The 22,131-nt window shown below is 38.8% G+C and overlaps 1 protein-coding gene across 6 annotated transcripts in view; it reads right to left on the bottom strand.

Moving 5' to 3' along the window:
- The window catches only part of cort (cortex), a 616,404-nt gene that overhangs the window by 346,756 nt on the left and 247,517 nt on the right, over window positions 1-22,131 (bottom strand). For all 6 annotated transcript variants that reach the window (XM_067787571.1, XM_067787570.1, XM_067787568.1 and 3 more), the window contains exons 2-3: window positions 14,647-14,781; window positions 14,357-14,585 (exon numbers count right to left, since the gene is read on the bottom strand). In XM_067787571.1, the coding sequence (XP_067643672.1) occupies window positions 14,357-14,585; window positions 14,647-14,781 (364 nt within the window). The remainder of the gene's footprint in view (window positions 1-14,356; window positions 14,586-14,646; window positions 14,782-22,131) is intronic.

Here is a 22,131-nt window from a genome sequence, read left to right as displayed (position 1 = left end):
CAGGGGTGGACCATAGGGAAAGGGGTGTTAGAGGCGTTGGTTCCACATTACAATTAAAGAGATGGTTGGTGTCATGTGGGGACATATTGCAAGCGGGGCATACATCTTGTATGTCGGGGTTGATTCTGGATAGGTAAGAGTTTAACCTGTTACAGTATCCAGAACGAAGTTGAGCCAGAGTGACACGCGTTTCCCTGGGGAGTATGCGTTCCTCTTCCGCAAGTTTTGGATACTTTACTTTGAGTACTGGGTTCACCGGGCAATTCCCGGCATAAAGGTCCGACGCCTGTTTGTGGAGTTCACCAAGGACCTGCTTGTGTTTTTTCGCTTCATACGGCTGTGTACTCAGATGCCGTATTTCCTCAAAATGCTTACGGAGATGACTCCTTAAGCCCCTAGGCGGTGCTGGCTCGTCAATCAGATGTCTGTTGGGATGCCCAGGTTTCTGGGTATTCAACAGGAACTGTTTGGTCAGCATCTCGTTTCTTTCCCTGATGGGGAGTATTCTCGCCTCATTATGTAGATGGTGTTCTGGGGACATAAGAAGACAGCCCGTGGCAATTCTGAGAGCAGTATTTTGGCAGGCCTGTAGCTTCTTCCAGTGGGTAATTTTTAGGCTTGGCGACCATATGGGTGACGCGTAGCACGTAATCGGCTGGCTAATTGCTTTGTATGTAGTCATGAGCGTTTCTTTATCTTTTCCCCAGGTACTGCCAGCAAGGGATTTGAGGATTTTGTTACGGCTCTGAATTCTCGGAACAATTGCGGCTGCGTGCTCACCAAAATGTAGATCCTGATCAAACGTCACACCCAAGATTTTGGGGTGTAGGACAGTCGGTAGCGTAGAGCCATCGACGTGGATGTTCAAAATGGTCGACATTTGGGACGTCCATGTTGTAAATAAGGTCGCGGAAGATTTAGTCGGTGATAATGCCAGGTTTCGCGAGATCAGGGAGGTAGCCGTTTATTTTGTTGCATAGCTCATCGATATGTGGGCCTGGGCCTGTGGCCATTACTGCGCAGTCATCGGCGTAGGAAACGATTGTGACTCCTTCCGGTGGTGAAGGTAGCTTTGATATGTAGAAATTAAACAAAAGTGGGGATAGGACACCACCCTGTGGCACCCCTTGTTTAATTCTCCTTGGCTTTGATGTTTCGTTTCTAAATAGCACCGATGCCTGCCGACCACCCAAATAATTTGCGGTCCACCTTTTAAGACATGGGGGAAGGGTAGACCCTTCCAGGTCTTGCAGTAACGAGCCATGGTTGACCGTATCAAAAGCTTTTGATAGGTCTAGCGCTACGAGTACTGTTCTATGGTGGGGGTTTTGATTTAAACCGCAATTTATCTGGGTGCTAATGGCATTTAGCGCGGAGGTAGTGCTATGGAGTTTTCTGAAGCCATGCTGATGGGAGGCTAGTTGCAAATTTGCTTGGAAATAAGGGAGCAAAATGGCTTCGAGCGTCTTTGCTACTGGCGATAGGAGAGATATCGGACGATACGACTCTCCTATGTTAGCTGGTTTACCAGGCTTTAGTAGCGGGACCACCTTGGCCATTCTCCATTTCTCGGGTATGACAAAGGTGGAAAGAGACAGGTTGAAGACCTGCGCTAAATATTTGAAACCCTCTTTCCCTAGGCTTTTAAGCATCGGCATGGCTATGCCGTCTGGGCCCACTGCTTTGGATGGTTTAGCGCGACCAATGGCGTCCTCAACCTCTTTAGCGGTGATGGTGATTGGTGACGCGCTGAATTTGTGTTTATGTGCGTGTCTGTTGGCCCTCCGTCTAACTTTGTCGACCGTGGAATGCATTATATATTGTCGGCAGAAAGCGCTCGCGCATTTTTTCGCATCCGACAGCACTTTGTCGCCAAAGGCGATGGAAACTTTGTCTTTGTGCTTGGTCGGATTCGATAGGGACTTTACGGTGGACCAAAGTTTACCCACACCGGTAGAGAGGTTACAACCTCTTAGGTGCTCCTCCCATTTCGCCCGCTTGTGTTCATCCACAAGCAATCTGATGCGTTGGTTTATATCCCTTATTTGGGGGTCGCCTGGGTCAAGCTGCCTTATAAGGTCACGTTCTCTCGCTAAGTTTGCGGCCTCCGCCGGGAAGTGGGGCCGGATTTCGGGAATTCTCCCGGCGGGAATGAAACGTGCCAAGGCGGATTCAATGACCTTGCGGAAGGCACGCTCCCCTTGGCGGGCATCAGTCGGGATAGGGAGGGCAGCAAAGAGGTTGTCTGTAAAGGATTTATATTCTTCCCACTTTCCTTTTTTAAAGTTTATGAAAGTGCGTTTTTCGGTGACGATGAAGTCGGCGGTACGCTCGAGCGAAACAAGTATAGGCAGGTGGTCGGATGCCAATGATACCATCGGCTGCCAGTTGACGCAGTTTACGAGTTCTGCGCTCACGATTGAGATATCTGGCGAACTGTGACAGCTTCCTACCATACGTATGGGGGCGTCTCCGTTTATTGTGCAGAACGTCGTTTCTTCTATTTGATCCGCCAACATCTCGCCCCTACTGTCCGCCCGCAAATTTGAGTGCCATAGATCATGATGGGCATTGAAGTCGCCTAAAATAATGCGATTGTTTCCAGTGAGTAAGGCTCTGATATTAAGGCGGTATCCACCGGGACAACAGGTGGCAGGGAGGATGTAGATGTTGATGATTTCTAGGTTTGCATCGCCTGACCGGACAGATAGACCTTGACGTTCTAAGACGTTGTCCCTGCGGTCGATGCCAGGATCAAATATGTGATATTGCACAGAGTGGTGTATTATAAACGCGAGGCCGCCTCCATATCCGCTCTCGCGATCTTTTCTGTGGACATTATACCCAGAGCAGGTCTGCAATGCAGATCGTGCTGTGAGTTTAGTCTCTTGAATCGCAGCAATGCGGATGTTGTGCCGCTTCATGAAATTGACTATCTCCGTAATCTTCCCAGTTAGTCCATTACAGTTTAACTGCAGAATTCTGAAGTGCATGAGGGGAGACGTCGCCACTCTGGGGGTAAGTGACGGGTGACTACGCCTGGGTTGAGGAAGGCCAGGACGCAATTGCTGTTGTGGCCCTGGGACTGGGCGTCCTGGGGCAAGCATTGGGGTACCCGGATGATTTGGGTTTGCGACCTGGCAACATGGCGCGATGAAACCCGTCGAGGGGTTGCCGTCGCGGAGACCAGAACATCTAGGAAAGTGGCACCACCCAGGGCAGGAGCTGCATTGGGCGGATGTCGCAAACATATATATTCTGTGCTGGCAAACGGTGCAAACGGATGTAGGGACTAAGAGTCTGGTTCCCTGACCTACACGATTGCTGCCGGAAAAGAGGGGAGAGAAGACGGGGGCAGGGGCTGTTGCTCAGCATTGCTTCCGACTCTACTACGAAGATTGTAGTTATGAGTGGTAGCAGCTGTTTGAGTTGTTGGCGCCGTAAGGCGCGAGCAGCAGCGGGTACTTGTTGTGGCTTGCTGAGCAGCGGGGCTGCTGGAAGGTAATGGGGGGGCGCTTAGACGTAGACTACGGGGCGCCCTTGGGCGTGAACAGCAAGGAGCCACAAAAGATTTATAAAAGTTACGTGGACGTCGGGTTTTGGGATCAAGCCCAGAGCAACCTGTCCGATGCAACCATCCCTTACACGAGACACACTGAATAGAGTATGACCGTCCTAAAAAGATTCTTTTCCGGCAGATGCAGCAAAACCATTTCTCAGGACCGGGGTCAGGAGACGGACCCGGATTGGATTCGATACCTTCCCGGAGCAAGAGAATATGGAGCAGTCCTGCTGCAAGGAGCTGCTGGGAGGATGACAATTTGTGGGAGGGACGAAACAAATTAAATGGGGTTACACTGAAATGACAGTCCTTGGTCGGGAAAAATCCCGAGTCGCTCCGGTACATAGAACCGACTGCCTTGGGAAGCGCTTCGATTTCCTCGTTCTATACTTCTAGGCGATTCCAGAATTTACTTAGCTACCAGCTATAAAATTATAACTACAGATGCACGTGTATAGCTTCTCGTATGTGCGTGTATATGTGAGTGATACTTACACAAATTATTGCATACTTTCGGGAGTATCTCAGATAAATGCATGTGTTTGTGCGTTACTCTCCTCTGCTTGTATGGACATATGGATAGACATAATGATGATTTGTTGATGTGCATACAAGTCACTGCATATCGGCTTAGAGATGACAGCACCCTTAGTGTTGCTAATATTCATCACACTGCCCTCCACCAAGTCTGATCGTCCCGATGAGACAAATTTCCCGATCTAAACGTCGCTAGCATCTCCAAATGAACCACTCTTCTAATTCGTGGTTTCCCAATGGTTCGTATGCGGTAGATGGTATCACTGATCTTCACAACTTTGTACGGGCCTTCCAAACTTCACCGAAATTTGGATGGAACAGCTTTCCGCCGGTGAGAGTTGTGTGACAGTACCAAATCTCCCTCCAAGAACCCTTCCGAATTATTGTTCTCATCGTACCTGCGTTTCATCTCACTACTCATTATCCTGGATCGTTTTCTCGCACTCTGTTCTTTGGCCAATGAACTACTTTGTAAAGCTTGCACTTGACGAATTGGCTTCACATAATCAGTATCGTTCCGACGTTTCCCAACAGCAGTGCGCCCTGGTTTGAAACCACCCTTGCATTCTTTCTGGGAAATTCTTTCGTTCGTATTAGGGTTTTTCAATGCCAGTGTTTCTCTTGCAGGTACCTTCGGCTTTGATTCGTTTGGCACATTCGTTCCATCAACCTTTGCCCGATCTACTTTCCTTGACTTTTGTGGTCTCTGTCAAATCTCCTCCACCAGTACTCGCTTACTGCTGAACCCTTTCTCCAAACTGAAGTTAAGTGGAACATCCTTGTTTTTATAGCGCATAATCTTTCTCCGCATATCGATCAGGCATGGTCAGCTAAGAAGTCCACTCCAAATATGACTTCATCAACGATCTCCGCCACAACGAATTTGTGTAGAACCATGACCTTCCCAATTAAGACTTCACAGATCACTTCTCCCAGGACTTGGTTATACTCGCCAGTGTCCGTACGCAACCTTGTTCCAGGTAATGGCTTTACTCTCTTGTTGACCAAATCAAGGAATGAGATGCGCCCGTATCTACACGTTATTTGCCATCCACATTCCCTCTGACGGTAAGACTGCTTGATTTCCTTCCAATTTGCGACACGGATGTTTTTCTATGCGGGGTCGCCCCTCGGCAGTGATTTGGTATGCACACCGAGTGTATTGCTGCCATTAAAAGCTACTCAGTGAAAACTCATCTGCCTTGCAGATGCCGTTCGGAGTCGGGACCTACATGTTGGTCCCGTCCTATTAAGCAATACATTAGGATAAAATTTGTTAAAATTAACAAATTCGAATTCAAAATGCATTTTAGTTAAATAAAAAACACTAAACAAGAGAAAAAGAACACTTGTGTTCAAATAGAATCGCAAATCCCTCTCAACAAACTCATAAATTCAGTCACTGTTAGCCCTAGTATTTAACCGTCTGTGTTTTCACGGGGCGAAACCAGAGCTTCCCCGTGCACGTTTGCTTCAAAATCTTTAGAAAAAGGTAGCAGAAACGTGGCAGCTGTCGTGATTTGGTGATTGCGTGCTCCGCCTACCACACCGGACAAAGAAGCATCAAACATTTAGAAACAATTTTTTTTTAATTAGAAGAACAGTTTTTCTAAGTAATCGCCCCTCGACAGTGATGCGCAAACACTCCGAGTATATTTCTGTCATGTATTTCTAATCCACAATGGGCATGTACCTGGGTCGATTTGTATGGACGAAAGTTAACCTATATCGCGCCATCGATTTTTCGATAGGATTTGGGCTCAGGCAAAAAAGTTCCACTACGCATACCCAAAAAAATAATTTTTGAGCCGGCAAAAAAAATCGATTTTTCGACCAAAATTCTTCTAAATCTCCATAAAAGAAAATTTTTTTTCAAAAAAACTATATCTACCAATTTTGCATTTGCCAGTTGACACGAAAAAAAATACATAAAAAGTGATTTGGAGCCTTGAAAATGAAAAAAATGCATAAAAAATCGAAAAAATCGTTGAAATTTTACAAGCTCAAAAATTATTTTTTTTGGGTATGCATAGTGGAACTTTTTTTTCCTGAGCGCAAATCCTATCGAAAAATCGATGGCGCGATATAGGTTAATAAATCGACCCAGTCTAATGTACATAATCGACTTTTAGCTGTAACAAAAACTCTACAATTTTCAATTATCTGGGTTCCGGGTCATAGTGGAACCGAAGGTAACAAGCTGGCTGGTGAGCTGTCACGTAGAAGATCAGTGGTAGGAAACGAGTTGTCATTATTCGTAATACCCAACTTTTCCGCATGTGTGCCTACATCCCCATGACTGCTGATGGCCGCTATAAGTTTATAGGTGTCGGCTATAGCTCTATTCATTAGACTCTTTGTAATTCACTCGCAGCCTTCTTTGGCACTGGTTATTCCCTCATTGGCTTCGATTCCACTATGACGGGGGAACATTTTTTTCGAATATTTTTTTTATTTGAAATTTAAAATGTTATGTTTAGTTTTACTGGTCTGTAAATAATTAATTGTTATATTAATTTATTGTCTTCAAAACCAAGTTTGATATCTTTGTAAAATGTATATTTTACAAGTTATATTATATTGTGGCGAATGTTGACATCACTAGGCTAAAAAGAAAATATTTTTTCGGGCACCTTTTGAGGGCAGTGTTTTGGACGAAAAATTATTACCCTTTCGCCATTTTTTTTCGCTGGCTCGAAAATTATTTTTTTGGGTATGCGTAGTGGAACTTTTTTTCCTAGAGCCCAACTCCTATCGAAAAATCGATGGCGCGATATCGGTTAATAAATCGACCCAGTCTAATGTATATGGCTAGTAACCAAGCAGGAGATTCTAGAAGGTGAAACGTCTAGACCTTTGGAGAAATATGCAGACGAGGCAACAGAGAGTATAAAAGCAGCGCAAGCTGAGGAATCAGTTTGATTTAAGCACGCTGTTGTGAAGTACTCCCAATTAGACTAAATATAGCCCATATTGCAATACTGAATATTGGAGTGATTTATTCAACAGTTTAGCGATTCGAACGTAAGCAGAAGGTTTGGAATAAGCGGAATTTCCCAAAATTCGGAACAATATTAAATTATTATACATAGAAAACGAGTAAATTAAAAAAAAAAAAAAGAGCTCTAGGACCGTGTAGCCGACTATTTCAAAACCCATGACCATTGTGAATGATAACTAAGTGTGATATCTTCTGCATAGACGTCAAAATTCCAAAATGATTGGATCACCTGATTTGTAATTGACTATCGCTATCTCATTCTGCATTTCTTTCTACCACCCGCTGAAGATATGCGCCGCCATATTGAACACCCTGTCAAAACACTTAAAAGTAGCCATATTAAACATCCTGTCAGGCAGTTGACAGATAAGATATCACACTTAGTTATCATTCACAATGCCCATGACGGTTTATCATCAGCGATCCACACATTGAAGGCTTGACGTTTAGCGCATCAGGCCATCAATGCGCTTTGCAAGTTTCTATTTATAACTCGTTTTCTACTGTTCCTTGTTTTTATTATTTACCACTGTCAATTGAGTGCGCCAATCAGGTGCTATTATCTCATTAGACGAGGATTTTTGTTGCAGCCCATATGGTTTTTCTTTTTTAAGCTCTCGCTTTTGTTAGAATGAGTGCTTTTTCCGTAGACTGTAAGTATATAATGTTATGTTTGGTTTTGCTGGTCTGTAAATAATTATTATATTAAATTGTTGTCTTCAAGACCAAGTTTGTTATTTTTGTAAAATATATATTTTACAAGTACAAGTATATAGTACAAGTGTAAGTTTCAAACGTGCATATTACATAGAATTTTTCCAAAAATGCAAGGAAATAAATTTATTTTTATTTCCTTTTTGTGTGGACATTTAAATTTTGTAACATATTCGTTATGAAATATTTACTTAGAGGCGGAAGAATAGATTTTCCAAATATTTTCCCATTTCTTTTAGTTTTGTACACAAAAATGTATATAAACTAACAAAAATATAAACAAGTAAGGAAGGCTAAGTTCGGGTGTAACCGAACATTACATACTCAGTTGAGAGCTATGGAGACAAAATAAGGGAAATCACCATGTAGGAAAATGGACCTAGGGTAACCCTGGAATGTGGTTGTATGACATGTGTATCAAATGGAAGGTATTAAAGAGTATTTTAAGAGAGAGTAGGCCATAGTTCTATTGATGGACGCCATTTAGGGATATCGCCATAAAGGTGGACCAGGGCTGACTCTAGAATTTGTTTGTACGATATGGGTATCAAATGAAAGGTGTTACTGAGCATTTTAAGAGGGAGTGGGCCTTAGGTCTATCGGTGGACGCCTTTTCGAGATATCGCCATTAAGGTGGACTAGGGGTGACTCTAGAATGTGTTTGTACGATATGGGTATCAAATGAAAGGTGGTAATGAGTATTTTAAAAGGGAATGGGCTTTAGTTCTATAGGTGAACGCCTTTTCGAGAAATCGCCATAAAGGTGGACCAGGGGTGACTCTAGAATATGTTTGTACGATATGGGTATCGAATGAAAGCTGTTAATGAGTATTTTGAAAAGGAGTGATCCTTAGTTCCATAGGTCGACGCCGTTTCGAGATATCGCCATATCAAACGAAAGGTGTTACTGAGCATTTTAAGAGGGAGTGGGCATGAGGTCTATAGGTGGACGCCTTTTCGAGATATCGTCATTAGGGTGGGCAGGGTTGACTCTAGAATGTGTTTGTACGATATGGGTACCAAACGAAAGGTGTTACTGAGCATTTTAAGAGGGAGTGGGCATTAGGTCTATAGGAGGACGCCTTTTCGAGAAATCGCCATTAGGGTGGGCCGGGGGTGACTCTAGAATGTTTGTACGATATGGGTATCAAACGAAAGGTGTTACTGAGCATTTTAAGAGGGAGTGGGCATTAGGTCTATAGGTGGACGCCTTTTCGAGATATCGCCATTAGGGTGGGCCAGAGGTGACTCTAGAATGTGTTTGTACGATATGGGTATCAAATGAAAGGTGGTAATGAGTATTTTAAAAGGGAGTAATCCTTAGTTCAATAGGTGGACGCCTTTTCGAGATATCGCCATAAAGGTGGACCAAGGGTGACTCTAGAATGTGTTTGTACGATATGGGTATCAAACGAAAGGTGGTAATGAGTATTTTAAAAGGGAGTAATCCTTAGTTCAATAGGTGGACGCCTTTTCGAGATATCGCCATAAAGGTGGACCAAGGGTGACTCTAGAATGTTTGTACGATATGGGTATCAAACGAAAGGTGTTACTGAGCATTTCAAGAGAGAGTGGGCATTAGATCTATAGGTGGACGCCTTTTCGAGATATCGCCATTAGGGTGGGCCAGGGGTGACTCTAGAATGTTTGTACGATATGGGTATGAAACGAAAGGTGTTACTGAGCATTTTAAGAGGGAGTGGACATTAGATCTATAGGTGGACGCCTTTTCGAGATATCACCATTAGGGTGGGCCAGGGGTGACTCTAGAATGTTTGTACGATATGGGTATCAAACGAAAGGTGTTACTGAGCATTTTAAGAGGGAGTGGACATTAGGTCTATAGGTGGACGCCTTTTCGAGATACCGCCATTAGGGTGGGCCAGGGGTGACTCTAGAATGTTTGTACGATATGGGTATCAAACGAAAGGTGTTACTGAGCATTTTAATAGGGAGTGGGCATTAGGTCTATAGGTGGACGCCTTTTCGAGATATCGCTATTAGGGTGGGCCAGGGGTGACTCTAGAATGTTTGTACGATATGGGTATCAAACGAAAGGTGTTACTGAGCATTTTAATAGGGAGTGGGCATTAGGTCTATAGGTGGACGCCTTTTCGAGATATCGCCATTAGGGTGGGCCAGGGGTGACTCTAGAATGTGTTTGTACGATATGGATATCAAATTAAAGGTATTAATGAGGGTTTTAAAAGCGAGTGGCCCTTAGATGTATATGTGAAGGCGTTCTCGGGATATTGACCAAAATGTGGACCAGGTGATCCAGAAAATCATCTGTCGGGTACTGCTAATTTATTTATATATGGAATACCACTAACAGTATTCCTGCCAAGATTCCAAGGGCTGTTGATTTCGCCTTGTAGAACTTTTTCATTTTCTTCTACTTAATATGGTAGGTGTCACACCCATTTTACCAAGTTTTTTCCAAAGTTATATTTTGCGTCAATAAACCAATCCAGTTACAATGTTTCATCCCTTTTTTCGTATTTGGTATAGAATTATGGCATTTTTTTATTTTTCGTAATTTTCGATATCGATAAAGTGGGCGTGGTTATGGTCGGATTTCGGCCATTTTTTATATCGAGATAAAGTGAGTTCAGATAAGTACGTGTGCTAAGTTTAGTAAAGATATATCGATTTTTGCTCAAGTTATTGTGTTAACGGCCGAGCGGAAGGACAGACGGTGGACTGTGTATAAAAACTGGGCGTGGCTTCAACCGATTTCGCCCTTTTTCACAGAAAACAGGAAACAAGGATTGGTTAATTTTTGTTCGACTTATGGCATTAAAAGCATCCTAGACAAATTAAATGAAAAAGGGCGGAGCCACGCCCATTTTGAAATTTTCTTTTATTTTTGTAATTTGTTGCACCACATCATTACTGGAGTTGAATGTTGGCATAATTTACTTATATGCTGTAAAGATATTAACTCTTCTTTTAAAATTTGAATTTAAAAAAAATTTTTTTTAAAAAGTGGGCGTGGTCGTTCTCCGATTTTGCTAATTTTTATTAAGCAGACATAAAGTAATAAGGGTAATGTTCCTGCCAAATTTCATCATGATATCTTTAACGACTGCCAAATTACAGCTTGCAAAACTTCTAAATTACCTTCATTTAAAAGTGGGCGGTGCCACGCCCAATGGCCAAAATTTTACTAGTTTTCTATTCTGCGTCATAAGCTCAACTCACCTACCAAGTTTCATCGCTTAATGCGTATTTGGTAATGAATTATCGCACTTTTTAGATTTTTCGAAATTTTCGATATCGAAAAATTGGGCGTGGTTATTGTCCGATATCGTTCATTTTAAATAGCGATCTGAGATGAGTGCCCAGGAACATATATACCAAATTTCATGAAGATACCTCAAAATTTACTCAAGTTATCGTGTTAAGGGACAGACGGACGGACGGACGGACGACTGTGTATAAAAACTGGGCGTGGCATCAACCGATTTCGCCCATTTTCACAGAAAACAGTTAACGTCGTAAAATCTACTCCCCTACCAAATTTCAAAAGGATTGGTTAATTTTTGTTCGACTTATGGCGTTAAAAGTATCCTAGACAAATTAAATGAAAAAGGGCGGAGCCACGCCCATTTTGAAATTTTCTTTTATTTTTGTATTTTGTTGCACCATATCATTACTGGAGTTGAATGTTGACATAATTTACTTATATACTGTAAAGATATTAAATTTTTTGTAAAAATTTTACTTTAAAAAAAAAAATTTTTTAAAAGTGGGCGTGGTCCTTCCCCGATTTTGCTAATTTTTATTAAGCGTACATATAGTAATAGTAGTAACGTTCCTGACAAATTTCATCATGATATCTTCAACGACTGCCAAATTACATCTTGCAAAATTTTAAATTACCTTCTTTTAAAAGTGGGCGGTGCCACGCCCATTGTCCAAAATTTTACTAATTTTCTATTCTGCGTCATAAGTTCAACTCATCTACCAAGTTTCGTCGCTTTATCGGTCTTTTGTAATGAATTATCGCACTTTTTCGGTTTTTCGAAATTTTCGATATCGAAAAAGTGGGCGTGGTTATAGTCCGAAATCGTTCATTTTAAATAGCGATCTGAGATGAGTGCTCAGGAACCTACATACCAAATTTCATCAAGATACCTCAAAATTTACTCAAGTTATCGTGTTAACGGACGGACGGACGGACGGACGGACATGGCTCAATCAAATTTTTTTTCTATCCTGATTATTTTGATATATGGAAGTCTATATCTATCTCGATTCCTTTATATATGTACAACCAACCGTTATCCAATCAAACTTAATATACTCTGTGAGCTCTGCTCAACTGAGTATAAAAATACTTTGCTTTTACGAAGTCCGTCAAACTGGACCCCTCATAAGCAATGCCCTGTAGGGAAAATCTTTATTTTAAACTGGTGCGCCTCTAGTGCATTCTAGTGCATGTTCTAACTCTTTTCACGCCTTAAAATGGCGGGTTTAAATAGCGATGTTCTAGGCGGTGGAAATTGTTTTCACTTTCGAACTTGGGTAGCTCCTTCAAGCTAGTAGGCTTTTTTTTTTGTAAATAGCGTATTTACCAAACATGGCCGCCGTGGTATGGTAGCGTTCTTCGCCTACCACACCGAAGATCCCGGGTTCAAGCCACGGATAAAGCAGCATCAAAAATGTAAAAAAAAGTTGTTTCAATTAGAAAAGGGTTTTTCTAAGCGGGGTCGCCCCTTGGCAGATATTTGGCAAACACTCCTAGTGTATTTCTGCCATGAAAAATTTTATAGTGAAAACTCATCTGCCTTTCAGATGCCGTTCGGTGTCGACATAAAACATGTAGGTCCAGTCAAACAAGTTTGGAAAAAAATATATAAGTTAGAACAAGCACGAAGCAAATTGGAAGAGAATCTCTTCTTAAAATCTCTTCGGAAGGTTAACGCGCCTTGCATTTATTTATTTTATTAACTATAATATGTGAAATATAAAATATAAAAGCCACAATGTCGATTAAGGACTAGAGTAAATGTAGCTACAATCGAACTAGCACTTATTTGGTACTTCAGGTCTAGTTCTGAACAAGAAATTTGTATGTTACTGACTTTCCTACAAAGTAGGTACAAAAAAGTATTTGTGGGAATTATGTGCTCCAACGTTACTGGTAAACAAAAGAGGCAAAGAATTACTCTTTTTTAAAACAATAAAAGTTGTCCCAAAAACATTATTTTAGGAAATACTGAGCACATGAATAGCACAATTCTGCACATATCCAATTTTGGCGATTTTTGTTACTGTGTTACATATTTCACTTCTTTATAACAGCATGGTTCTCGATATTTTCTGTCGTTTGTTCCGCTACGCGTCACACTTAATCCATTGTAAACCTTACCAAGTAGCGCGACTAACAGCTGATCGCTCAACATTTGTACACACACACACATTACGAAGGTATTTAAGAAAATTTAAGTAAATTTTTAAACCGACATAAACTATAATAATTTTGGAATATATACATTAGACTAGGTCGATTTATTAACCGATATCGCGCCATCAATTTTTCGAAAGGATTTGGGCTCAGGAAAAAAGTTCCACCACGCATACCCAAAAAAATAATTTTCGAGCCTGCGAAATTTCATACTTTTTTCGACTTTGATTTTTAAGGTTTTTTTCATGACCTACTAAAAAATTTTCATTTGATTGTAAAATTTTCATGAATACCCTGTATATATATATTTTTTTTTGTTCAAAAAACTGTTATCGACAACGTTTTTAGCGTACATTCTTGGGTCGGACAGGGTATACATATGAAAAATTTTTTAGTAGGTTATCAAAAAACCCTAAAAATCAAAGTCGAAAAAAGTAAAAAAAATGAAATTTCGCAGGCCGGAAATTATTTTTTTGGGTATGCGTAGTGGAACTTTTTTCCCTGAGCCCAAATCCTATCGAATAATCGATGGCGCGATATCGGTTAACTTTCGTCCATACAAATCGGCCCCCCTAATATACATGGCATTTAGGACACCTTATTTGCAGTAGTTATATAATTAGTTAGTTGTGAAAAATAAAGATGTTGCATGCACGAACTTCAGTGGAAAGCAGCGGAGCTTCACAAAATTCGACTATCAAGTCACTTCTACCACAACACAAACTTTAACACAATTTTTAACATTCTGAACACATTAGCTGAATAAAAAGTGTACAAATAATTGTTAAATAACAAATACAGACAGTGGTAGTTTAACACATCCTGCTGTGGTGAGTGGTGAATGTGACCTACTAGAGTTTTGCTTCACGCTATTTTTCGTTCCTGCAACATTTCTATTTTAAAATTGTCTCTGGTATTTAGTTGATGCAATGCGACTCTGCTCTTCCTGCTGTTCCTTATTCCACTCCATTCGACTGTCTTCTTTCACTTTCTTCCAATCTATTCGCAACATAACCTCAATTTAAGCTGCTAAATTATATAGTAAACAATGCTAAAAGTCTCCATGCTTTGTGCATGCAGGTAAAAAGTTAATGGCTTGGTGTATTGACCATTAAACAACCGTATTTACCGAAAGTCGAGTCAAATCCTGGTGAATCATGAGTAGTTTCAGCAAACGCAAGTGGTTTTGATCGAGGAATGCAGTGCCAATCGTAATCAAAACAAGGAAATTTTGTATGCCTATCCGACTTCTTCAGGGTGCGTTCGCTTAGCTGCAGGATTCGTTCTTCTTCTAACTCTAGAGTTTTATTTATCGCAATCTTTAGACTGTACTGCCTCCAATAATTTGAATCGAAAAGCTGTTCAAAAAAAAAATCGTATAATTATAAATTCTTAATTGCATAAACATGTAGTACTTACAACTTTAAGAACATCCCTCTCTATATTCGTATTAACTAATTTAAGATTCTTATTAAGGGTTTTGAAGGAATTCCGGCGCGGTATAAACCGATCACCATAGTACAATGAAAAATTGTTGAAAGGTGATCGTAATATCTAAAGAGCATAAATAGAAACCAATTAAAAATAATAATAATACAAATATTAATAACATTAATAATAATAATAACTTGGCGTGTTATACCAGGTAGCGATTTAGGCCGAGCTTCTCTACCAAATCCCGTCGTACTCGTTTCCTACAAATTGGCAGGACGGAACCTACCTACTTGTTTTATGCCAACTCCGAGCTCTGCCGGGTATATGCATTTTCGCTGACAAACTTTTCATGAATGAGAAACACTCTGCGTGCTTGCCAAGCCACTGTCGAGTGTTACGCTACTATTTTTTTTCTCAAGTTCTTCGATGTTGCTATTGAACCCAAGATCTTCGGTTAATAAGTCTAGCCTATGAAGCAAAAAATGCTTGAGATTCAATTTTTTGCCAATATGTGACAAATCGGATATTGGTTAATATTTCAAACAGAAATATGGAAAAACTTTTTGAAAAAAACTGGTTTCTTGTTTTTACCCTTTTTAAAACGCTTATGTAAATATATTAGCTTCACTTGTATGTACATATGTATGTATGTTTGTTCGTAACTCTCTAGGCTAGGCGCGTAAAGGAGAATTAAAAAAAAACTAAAAAACACGCTTTTAAATAATACCGAACATAAAGTAAAAAATAATTTTCAAAATAATATAATTTTAAAACAATAACGAATGAAAAATACTAGTATTATTGTGATAAAAGCGTCGTGCGTGCGATATACGCTTTTTTCACAATAATACTAGTGCTTTTCGTTCATTATTGTTTTCAACTCAATTTCAAAATTATTTTTAACTTTTTAGTTCGATATTATTTAAAAGTGTGTTTTTTAGTTTTTTAAACTATATTTTTATTATAAAAAAAAAGAATCTCATCTTCTTAAAAATCAAAGCTTTTGTAGGTTTTGAGATGCTGAACTCGAATATGTAAAAAAAATGGATCGCTTCCAACAAAATTGTTTACAAATAAAGCTTAAACTATTTGTTTTCGGTACAATTTATTTGACCACATTTTTATTCCGTTACGAATTACCAATTAATTTTAAAGAATTTTCAAATAATACCATTAAGTTTACAAAGTTTCTAATATGAATAAAGGCGGATAAATCTCAAAGTTTCATTCAATGTTAAAGAAAAACGTGTTTGGATGTGTAGTTTTATAATTTTCTGCTATTTTTTATTGTAAAATAAAAACCAAAGACATTTTTTTTATTTCAAATCCTATTATTTATGGATTTTGAGATGCTAAACTTCAATGAGTAAAAAAAATATCTATTAAAATCATGGCGGAACCATACAAGGTGGCAGGTGTAGGAATTAAAATATATATAATTAAAATATATATAAAAAATGAATAAAAGTTCCATGTACTTTGTTTTTGTAAATTCAATGGACTAATGTCAAAATCGTAATGCGCCGGAAGTTGATGTATCAAATCAAATAAAAAAAGTTTATATCAGCTGTCCCGTGCTTTCACCTTGTATAGTTCCGCCATGGTTAAAACAATCATTTTGCTGAAATTAAATGTGTAACAAAAAATATCTAAAATATCTGTTCAAACAATACACGAAAAAAATCCGATTTTTCTGGTAGCCTATATCGACTTGATCAATGTTAGCGTCTAGCGATTTTGTTATAGCCGATTTAAGTCAACCTAAATAGATGCCATTGCTAATCCATTCATCGGTCTATCCGTCAGCCTTTCCGTCCGAGGAGTCATCCTCACATGTCTTTTTGCTATAACTTTCATTCAAAGAATTGGATTGTGATACAATTCAACCAATGTAGTACTTTTCTGAACGCTAATAAGATTCCTGCCGAAAATTGGCATAATAGACATGGAAATTCTTTATACATATATCAAGTTTTAGTGAGAGGTTTTTAACATTTTTTTAAACGTCTTTTGTCTCTCACCGGTGTTACCTTGTAAGTTTTGTATCATGGTTTAAACTTGCACAGATAAAACTGGTATTAAATAAAAAAAAATAGATACACGTAAAGTAATTAACAACCAAGTGATTTTTCTTAAACATTATCTTCATTTTACAAACAGTTGCATGCTTGCTACAATTGTAGACAGGCCACCCAATTTTTATCATCCGGTCACATGACGGTTAAGGGCGGCAGCCGTGGTGTGGTGGTAACGTGCTCTGCTTAACACACCGAAGGTTCTGGGTTCAACCTTCGGACAAAGCAACATCGAAAAAAAGTCTTTTCAATTAGAAGAAAGTTTTTCTCGGCGTTGTCACCCCTCGGCAGCGACTTGGCAAACACTGCCAGTGTATTTCTGCCATGAAAAGTTTCTCAGTGAAGCCTTGCAGATGCCGTTCGGAGTCGGCGGAAAACACGGCGGTCCCATCCCGCCAATTTGCAGGAAAAACTATTAAAAGCACGACACGAATTGGAACAGAAACTCGGCCTAAATCTGTTCCCAGGGAAATCGCTTAATTTAAGTTTTTTTTTTTACATTAAGGTTAATATCGCATTTACACATCACTAAATGCGTCATTTTGGGAGAAAAATCCCAAATGCGTCGCATTTCCTCATACAAATGGCATTTCCAAAATAACTCACTTGGACGCATTCGGCCTGCAAATGTAATCCACTTAATCTATATAGACACGCTTTTGACATTTTCTTACCAAAAGAACCCCGCAAGAACACGAATGGTTAAACATAGTGTTGTACCAGAGTTTCCACTAGTTTTTTAAAGCAAAACTGACAATTATAGCCGAAACTGCTTTGTATTTGTGATACTTTTTATTTTTTTGTTTAATGTCGTTTAATCAATTACGTCAGTGCGTTTACTTGTTATGGATTGGAGTCGTCGCAGTAGTGTGTTGCAGGGAAAGTTAAGCCAGATAAGAATGCGGCCAACGAAAACGTTTTCAAATGACTCATTTGGAAGTACGCATTTGACGCATCTCTAAAAGTAATACAAGGAATATTTCCTTAATTTATATCACATTCACACTGCATAAAATGCGTAATTTTGGGCATAATCATACAAATCGCATTTCTGAAATGACTCATTTCAGCGCATTCGGTCTGCCAAATGCAATCCACACCCATCAACCTAAGTATTTAATATTTTTTACAATGAAGGGTAATATCAGATTTACATAGCACCAAATGCGTCCTTTTGGGAGAAAAATCCCGGCGCATGCTTTGGACGTTTTCTTACTAAAAGAATCCCGACAAGAACAGGAATAGTTAAACAACGTATCATGTTTCCACTAGTTTTTTAAAACTCAACTGATATTTTTACCAGAAATTGCTTTATATTTATATTTTTTTATGATAATATTGTTTAATCAATAATCCATTGAATTTTCTTGCTAGGGATTGGTGTCCTCACAGTCGAGTCTTGCACGGAAGGTAAAGCGAAATGCGAATGAGGCCAATGTAAACACTTTCAAATGACTCATTTTGAAGTACGCATTTGAGGCCCGTGTAAATGTAATATTATAAAGCTATAAAACTAAAAATAGAAATAACTTTGTAAGGTTGATTTAAATTTCGTATTTAATAAAATTAAAATAAAATCATTTAAAAATTTTTTTTAGTTAAACGGTTTTATTGAAAACAATACTTACATTAAGTAATAATAATACTAAAAGCTAGAAAATAATTAGGTAGGTCCTAGGTACTAGTCATCACACTCCTCATCAAGCTAGGGCGTTGATCAGACAATTAAACGAAAGTGTTGGACGCGTCAATTTTCTATGTATACCTAGTCATAAGTCACATTTTTAGAAATTTCACGCGCCCAACGCTTTTGTTTAATTGTCTGATCAACGCCCTAGATTGATGAGGAGTGTGATGACTAGTACCTAGGACCTACCTAATTATTTTCTAGCTTTTAGTATTATTATTACTTAATGTAAGTATTGTTTTCAATAAAACCGTTCAACTTAAAATTTTTTTTAAATTATTTTATTTTCAAGTTTTTAGTCTTAATTGCCTATTATCTCTCATTCTCTTTAGTTCATTTAGTGACTCATTATTAAAGGGCTCTTTCCTTTCAATTTGTTACAATCTAAGTCCTCGAACTCCAAAGTATTTTGATGTCACTCCTACCGGACTGTATGTAATATTTGTTCCAAATATCAGCCAAATCAAACCACAGACACGAGTATTTTTAATATCACGATCCTTGCCGCACCTAGTGGGAGGTCGCTTTCTATTCATGAAGGTATTATGTGTTCCAAATATGAGCCAAATCGGGGCACAAATACGATTTTCTTTAATATCTCGATACCTGCGCCATCTAGCGGCAATTTTTTTCATAGGTCGCTTTCTATTCCTGTATGTATTATGAGTTCCAAACATGAGCCAAATTGGACCACAAATACGATTTTTTGAAATATCTCGATACATGCGCCACCTATCGGAGTTTTTGTTTCTTATTATTGCATTGTCGTCGGGTTCTGAACTATATTCCAAGTTTCAAGCTTGTAGCTTATCGGGAAGTTACTTAAATTTTAATTACAAAATTCTTGCCGGCCGGCCTACCAAGTCAAGCTAAATAAAACCGTTCAATAAAAGCGGGCGTGCCAACGCCTTATTCGGCCGCTCGTATCTTTTAAAAAAAGCTTTGCATCGATTTGGAGAACGCTGAAGATATAGTGATGCAATTTTTAATCCGGTAATAACTAATACGAATCCAAAAGTCGGGAGAAAACCTAAGCATTAATAATCTAACGGAAAAGAAAAATGTGTACTATGTTAGGAGCAGGGATGCACCTTAACGTTAAGCTAATCGTTTATCAAAAAATTTCCACCGTTTCCGTTGAAACACTTCGAAATATTATCGATAAAGAAATTATCAAGATAAATTGTATCTCGTTTTTAACAGAAACGAAAAGCTTTCGTTAACGTTAAAAACGTTAACAAAAACGTGATACTTTATGTTTGAATTGTGCTGGCAATGCTATAGCCATGGTGAAGCCGTAAGGTAGTAACAGCGAGCGGACATACTCACGCAAACTCCATGTAATTTGTTTGTGTAATTCGTTGGTGGTAATGTCAAAAATACTCTGACAAATGTTCGTACTGTTAAAATTCGTGAGAAAAGTTGCAATCAGCTTGGCTAATGCTTTCACCTTTAATGACTCCGCCATCAATCAGCTTTGCCAGCATAGTTTGAAATTAATAAATCAACATAACCGATTTGATTTCGTTTTGATATGGCAGAAAAATAAGCAAAATCATTTCGTTAATTTGACGTTCTTAACGTTAATAAACGAAACGAAATGACTTTGTTTCGTTTATTAACGTTAATTATCTTAACGAAATGATATCGGTTCGTTGGTTAAGCATGCCTGGTTAGGAGATACATATTTGCAGTTGAAGTTGACAATTTTCATGTGGTTCTTGTACTTTTGTTGTACACAGAGAAAAGGGATTATGCACGTATTTAATTATGATCCCGCACCATTGGTGGACCGGCCAGGAGAATTTTTTAAATTATTCTGGTTCCCCCGGGTTTCGGAGGGAATATTTTTTGATTTTTCGTGAAAATTTTTTAACGATTCAAATTTTTTTTCCGTCTTCGGATTATTAATACTGAGGTCAAGACGAGTTGTTTGACACCTGCCGATATCTCTTGGAAGCGTAAAAGCAGTGGGACACGGTTTTCCCACGTATCTGGCTATGAAAAAATGTTTATCGTTCGTGTATCGATGTGTATCGATTTCATATATTAAATAATATATTAATTAATGGATTGAGGGCAATCAACTTGCCCGAAATATTGTCATATCCATCTCAAAGTTATAGGATTAAATTATCAAAGCAGAATTCTTTAGTTGGTCACATGTCATATCAAATAACTGGCAGTAAATTGCCATCAAACTATTGTAAAGTCCTTCGTTGTTTGTTTTATAATATGCGCGAAATTAAATTAAATAATAGAGAAGCTACCAAACTAATAATAGAGGAAGTTCTCTTGTTTTGGGAGAAAGCAAAGGAATTAGCCATTCTGTCGCCAAGCTAGAAAAACTGTATGATAAGTGGAAAAAATTTCAAAAAAAAAATGCTTCAAGATCTGTAAGCGCTACTCGATATCAAAAAGTGGAAAATTTCAAGTCAACCCTTGAAGACCTAGCCCACCAGGATGCTCTAACTACACAAGTATACACGGTTTTGGATCTGGACAACTAAAAGTGGTTTTTAAGTCAATTTATGACGCTGAATCCGAATCTGCATTCCGTTTTTTAAGATTGATTCTAGTTTTTAATATAGTCAATAAATTCATTTTTTAAGATTTTTGTCAAATAATATTCATTTTATTAACTTAAAAGTAACAAATCAGAAATGAAGATTGGTGGAACTTTGCCTTTTGTATTGTTTAGAATCTGTTTCGCGTATTAGAGTCCAACAATAGTCGCTCATCATGCCTTCATCCCAAAATCCTTGATATCGTCTTTCAATGTTGGCTAGATCTTGGTGTAACCGCTCTCCCTGTTCGTCGCTCGTGTCACCCAAGTTTTCGGGAAAAAAATCGAGATGGGAATGCATCTTTAGAGACATCCGAGCTCCAATCTTGCGATAATTTTCCAACATATCGCCAATAATTTCCTCAAAATTAGGGGATTTGTGATTACCAAGAAAGTGGTGAACGATATTTTGAAAAGATGCCTACGCGGCTGCTTCATCGGGCGTTAAACATTTTGTAAATTCTTTATCAGCCATTAGTTTTCTAATATCAGGTCCGACAAATATTCCTTCTTTGATTTTTGCATATGACAATTTAGGAAACAACTTGACTAAGTACTGAAAAGCCGGTCCTTCACGGTTTAATGCTTTGACGAAGTTCTTTATAAGACCAAGTTTAATGTGAAGAGGTGGCAGGAAAATGTCTTGTGGATTTACAAGTGGTTCAGCGGAGACGTTTTGCTGTCCAGGCTCATATTGAGTACGACTTTGCCATTCTTTCCTCACATAATGATGTTCAGTTGCGCGGCTATCCCACAAGCATAAGAAACAACAAAATTTGGTGAATCCAGATTGCATCCCAGTTAAGATGCCAATTACCTGTTGAAATAATATAAAAAATAAGTGTTTTCGATTTAATTGGAATTAATGTTTATACCTTTAGATCACCACATATTTTCCATTTATGATCATTGTATTTGATGAAGCACAGGGTCTTCCGCATTGTTTCGTAGCATGCCTTCGTTTGTACTGCATGAGCAATCGGAATAGATGGTTTGTTATTCCCGTTGTGGAGAAGAGCAGCTTTTAGGCTGTATTTGGAACCATCAATGAATAAACGCAATTCGTTTCGATCGTAGGGTGCATTCATTTCATTAAATAAACCATTAATATCGTTACAGAAACTTATGTTGTCTTCTTTTTT

Source organism: Eurosta solidaginis, chromosome 5 (assembly GCF_040869045.1).
Source record: "Eurosta solidaginis isolate ZX-2024a chromosome 5, ASM4086904v1, whole genome shotgun sequence".
NCBI lineage: Eukaryota > Metazoa > Arthropoda > Insecta > Diptera > Tephritidae > Eurosta > Eurosta solidaginis.
Note: the sequence above shows the minus strand (reverse complement) of the source record. Positions and strands in the feature narration are given on the sequence as shown.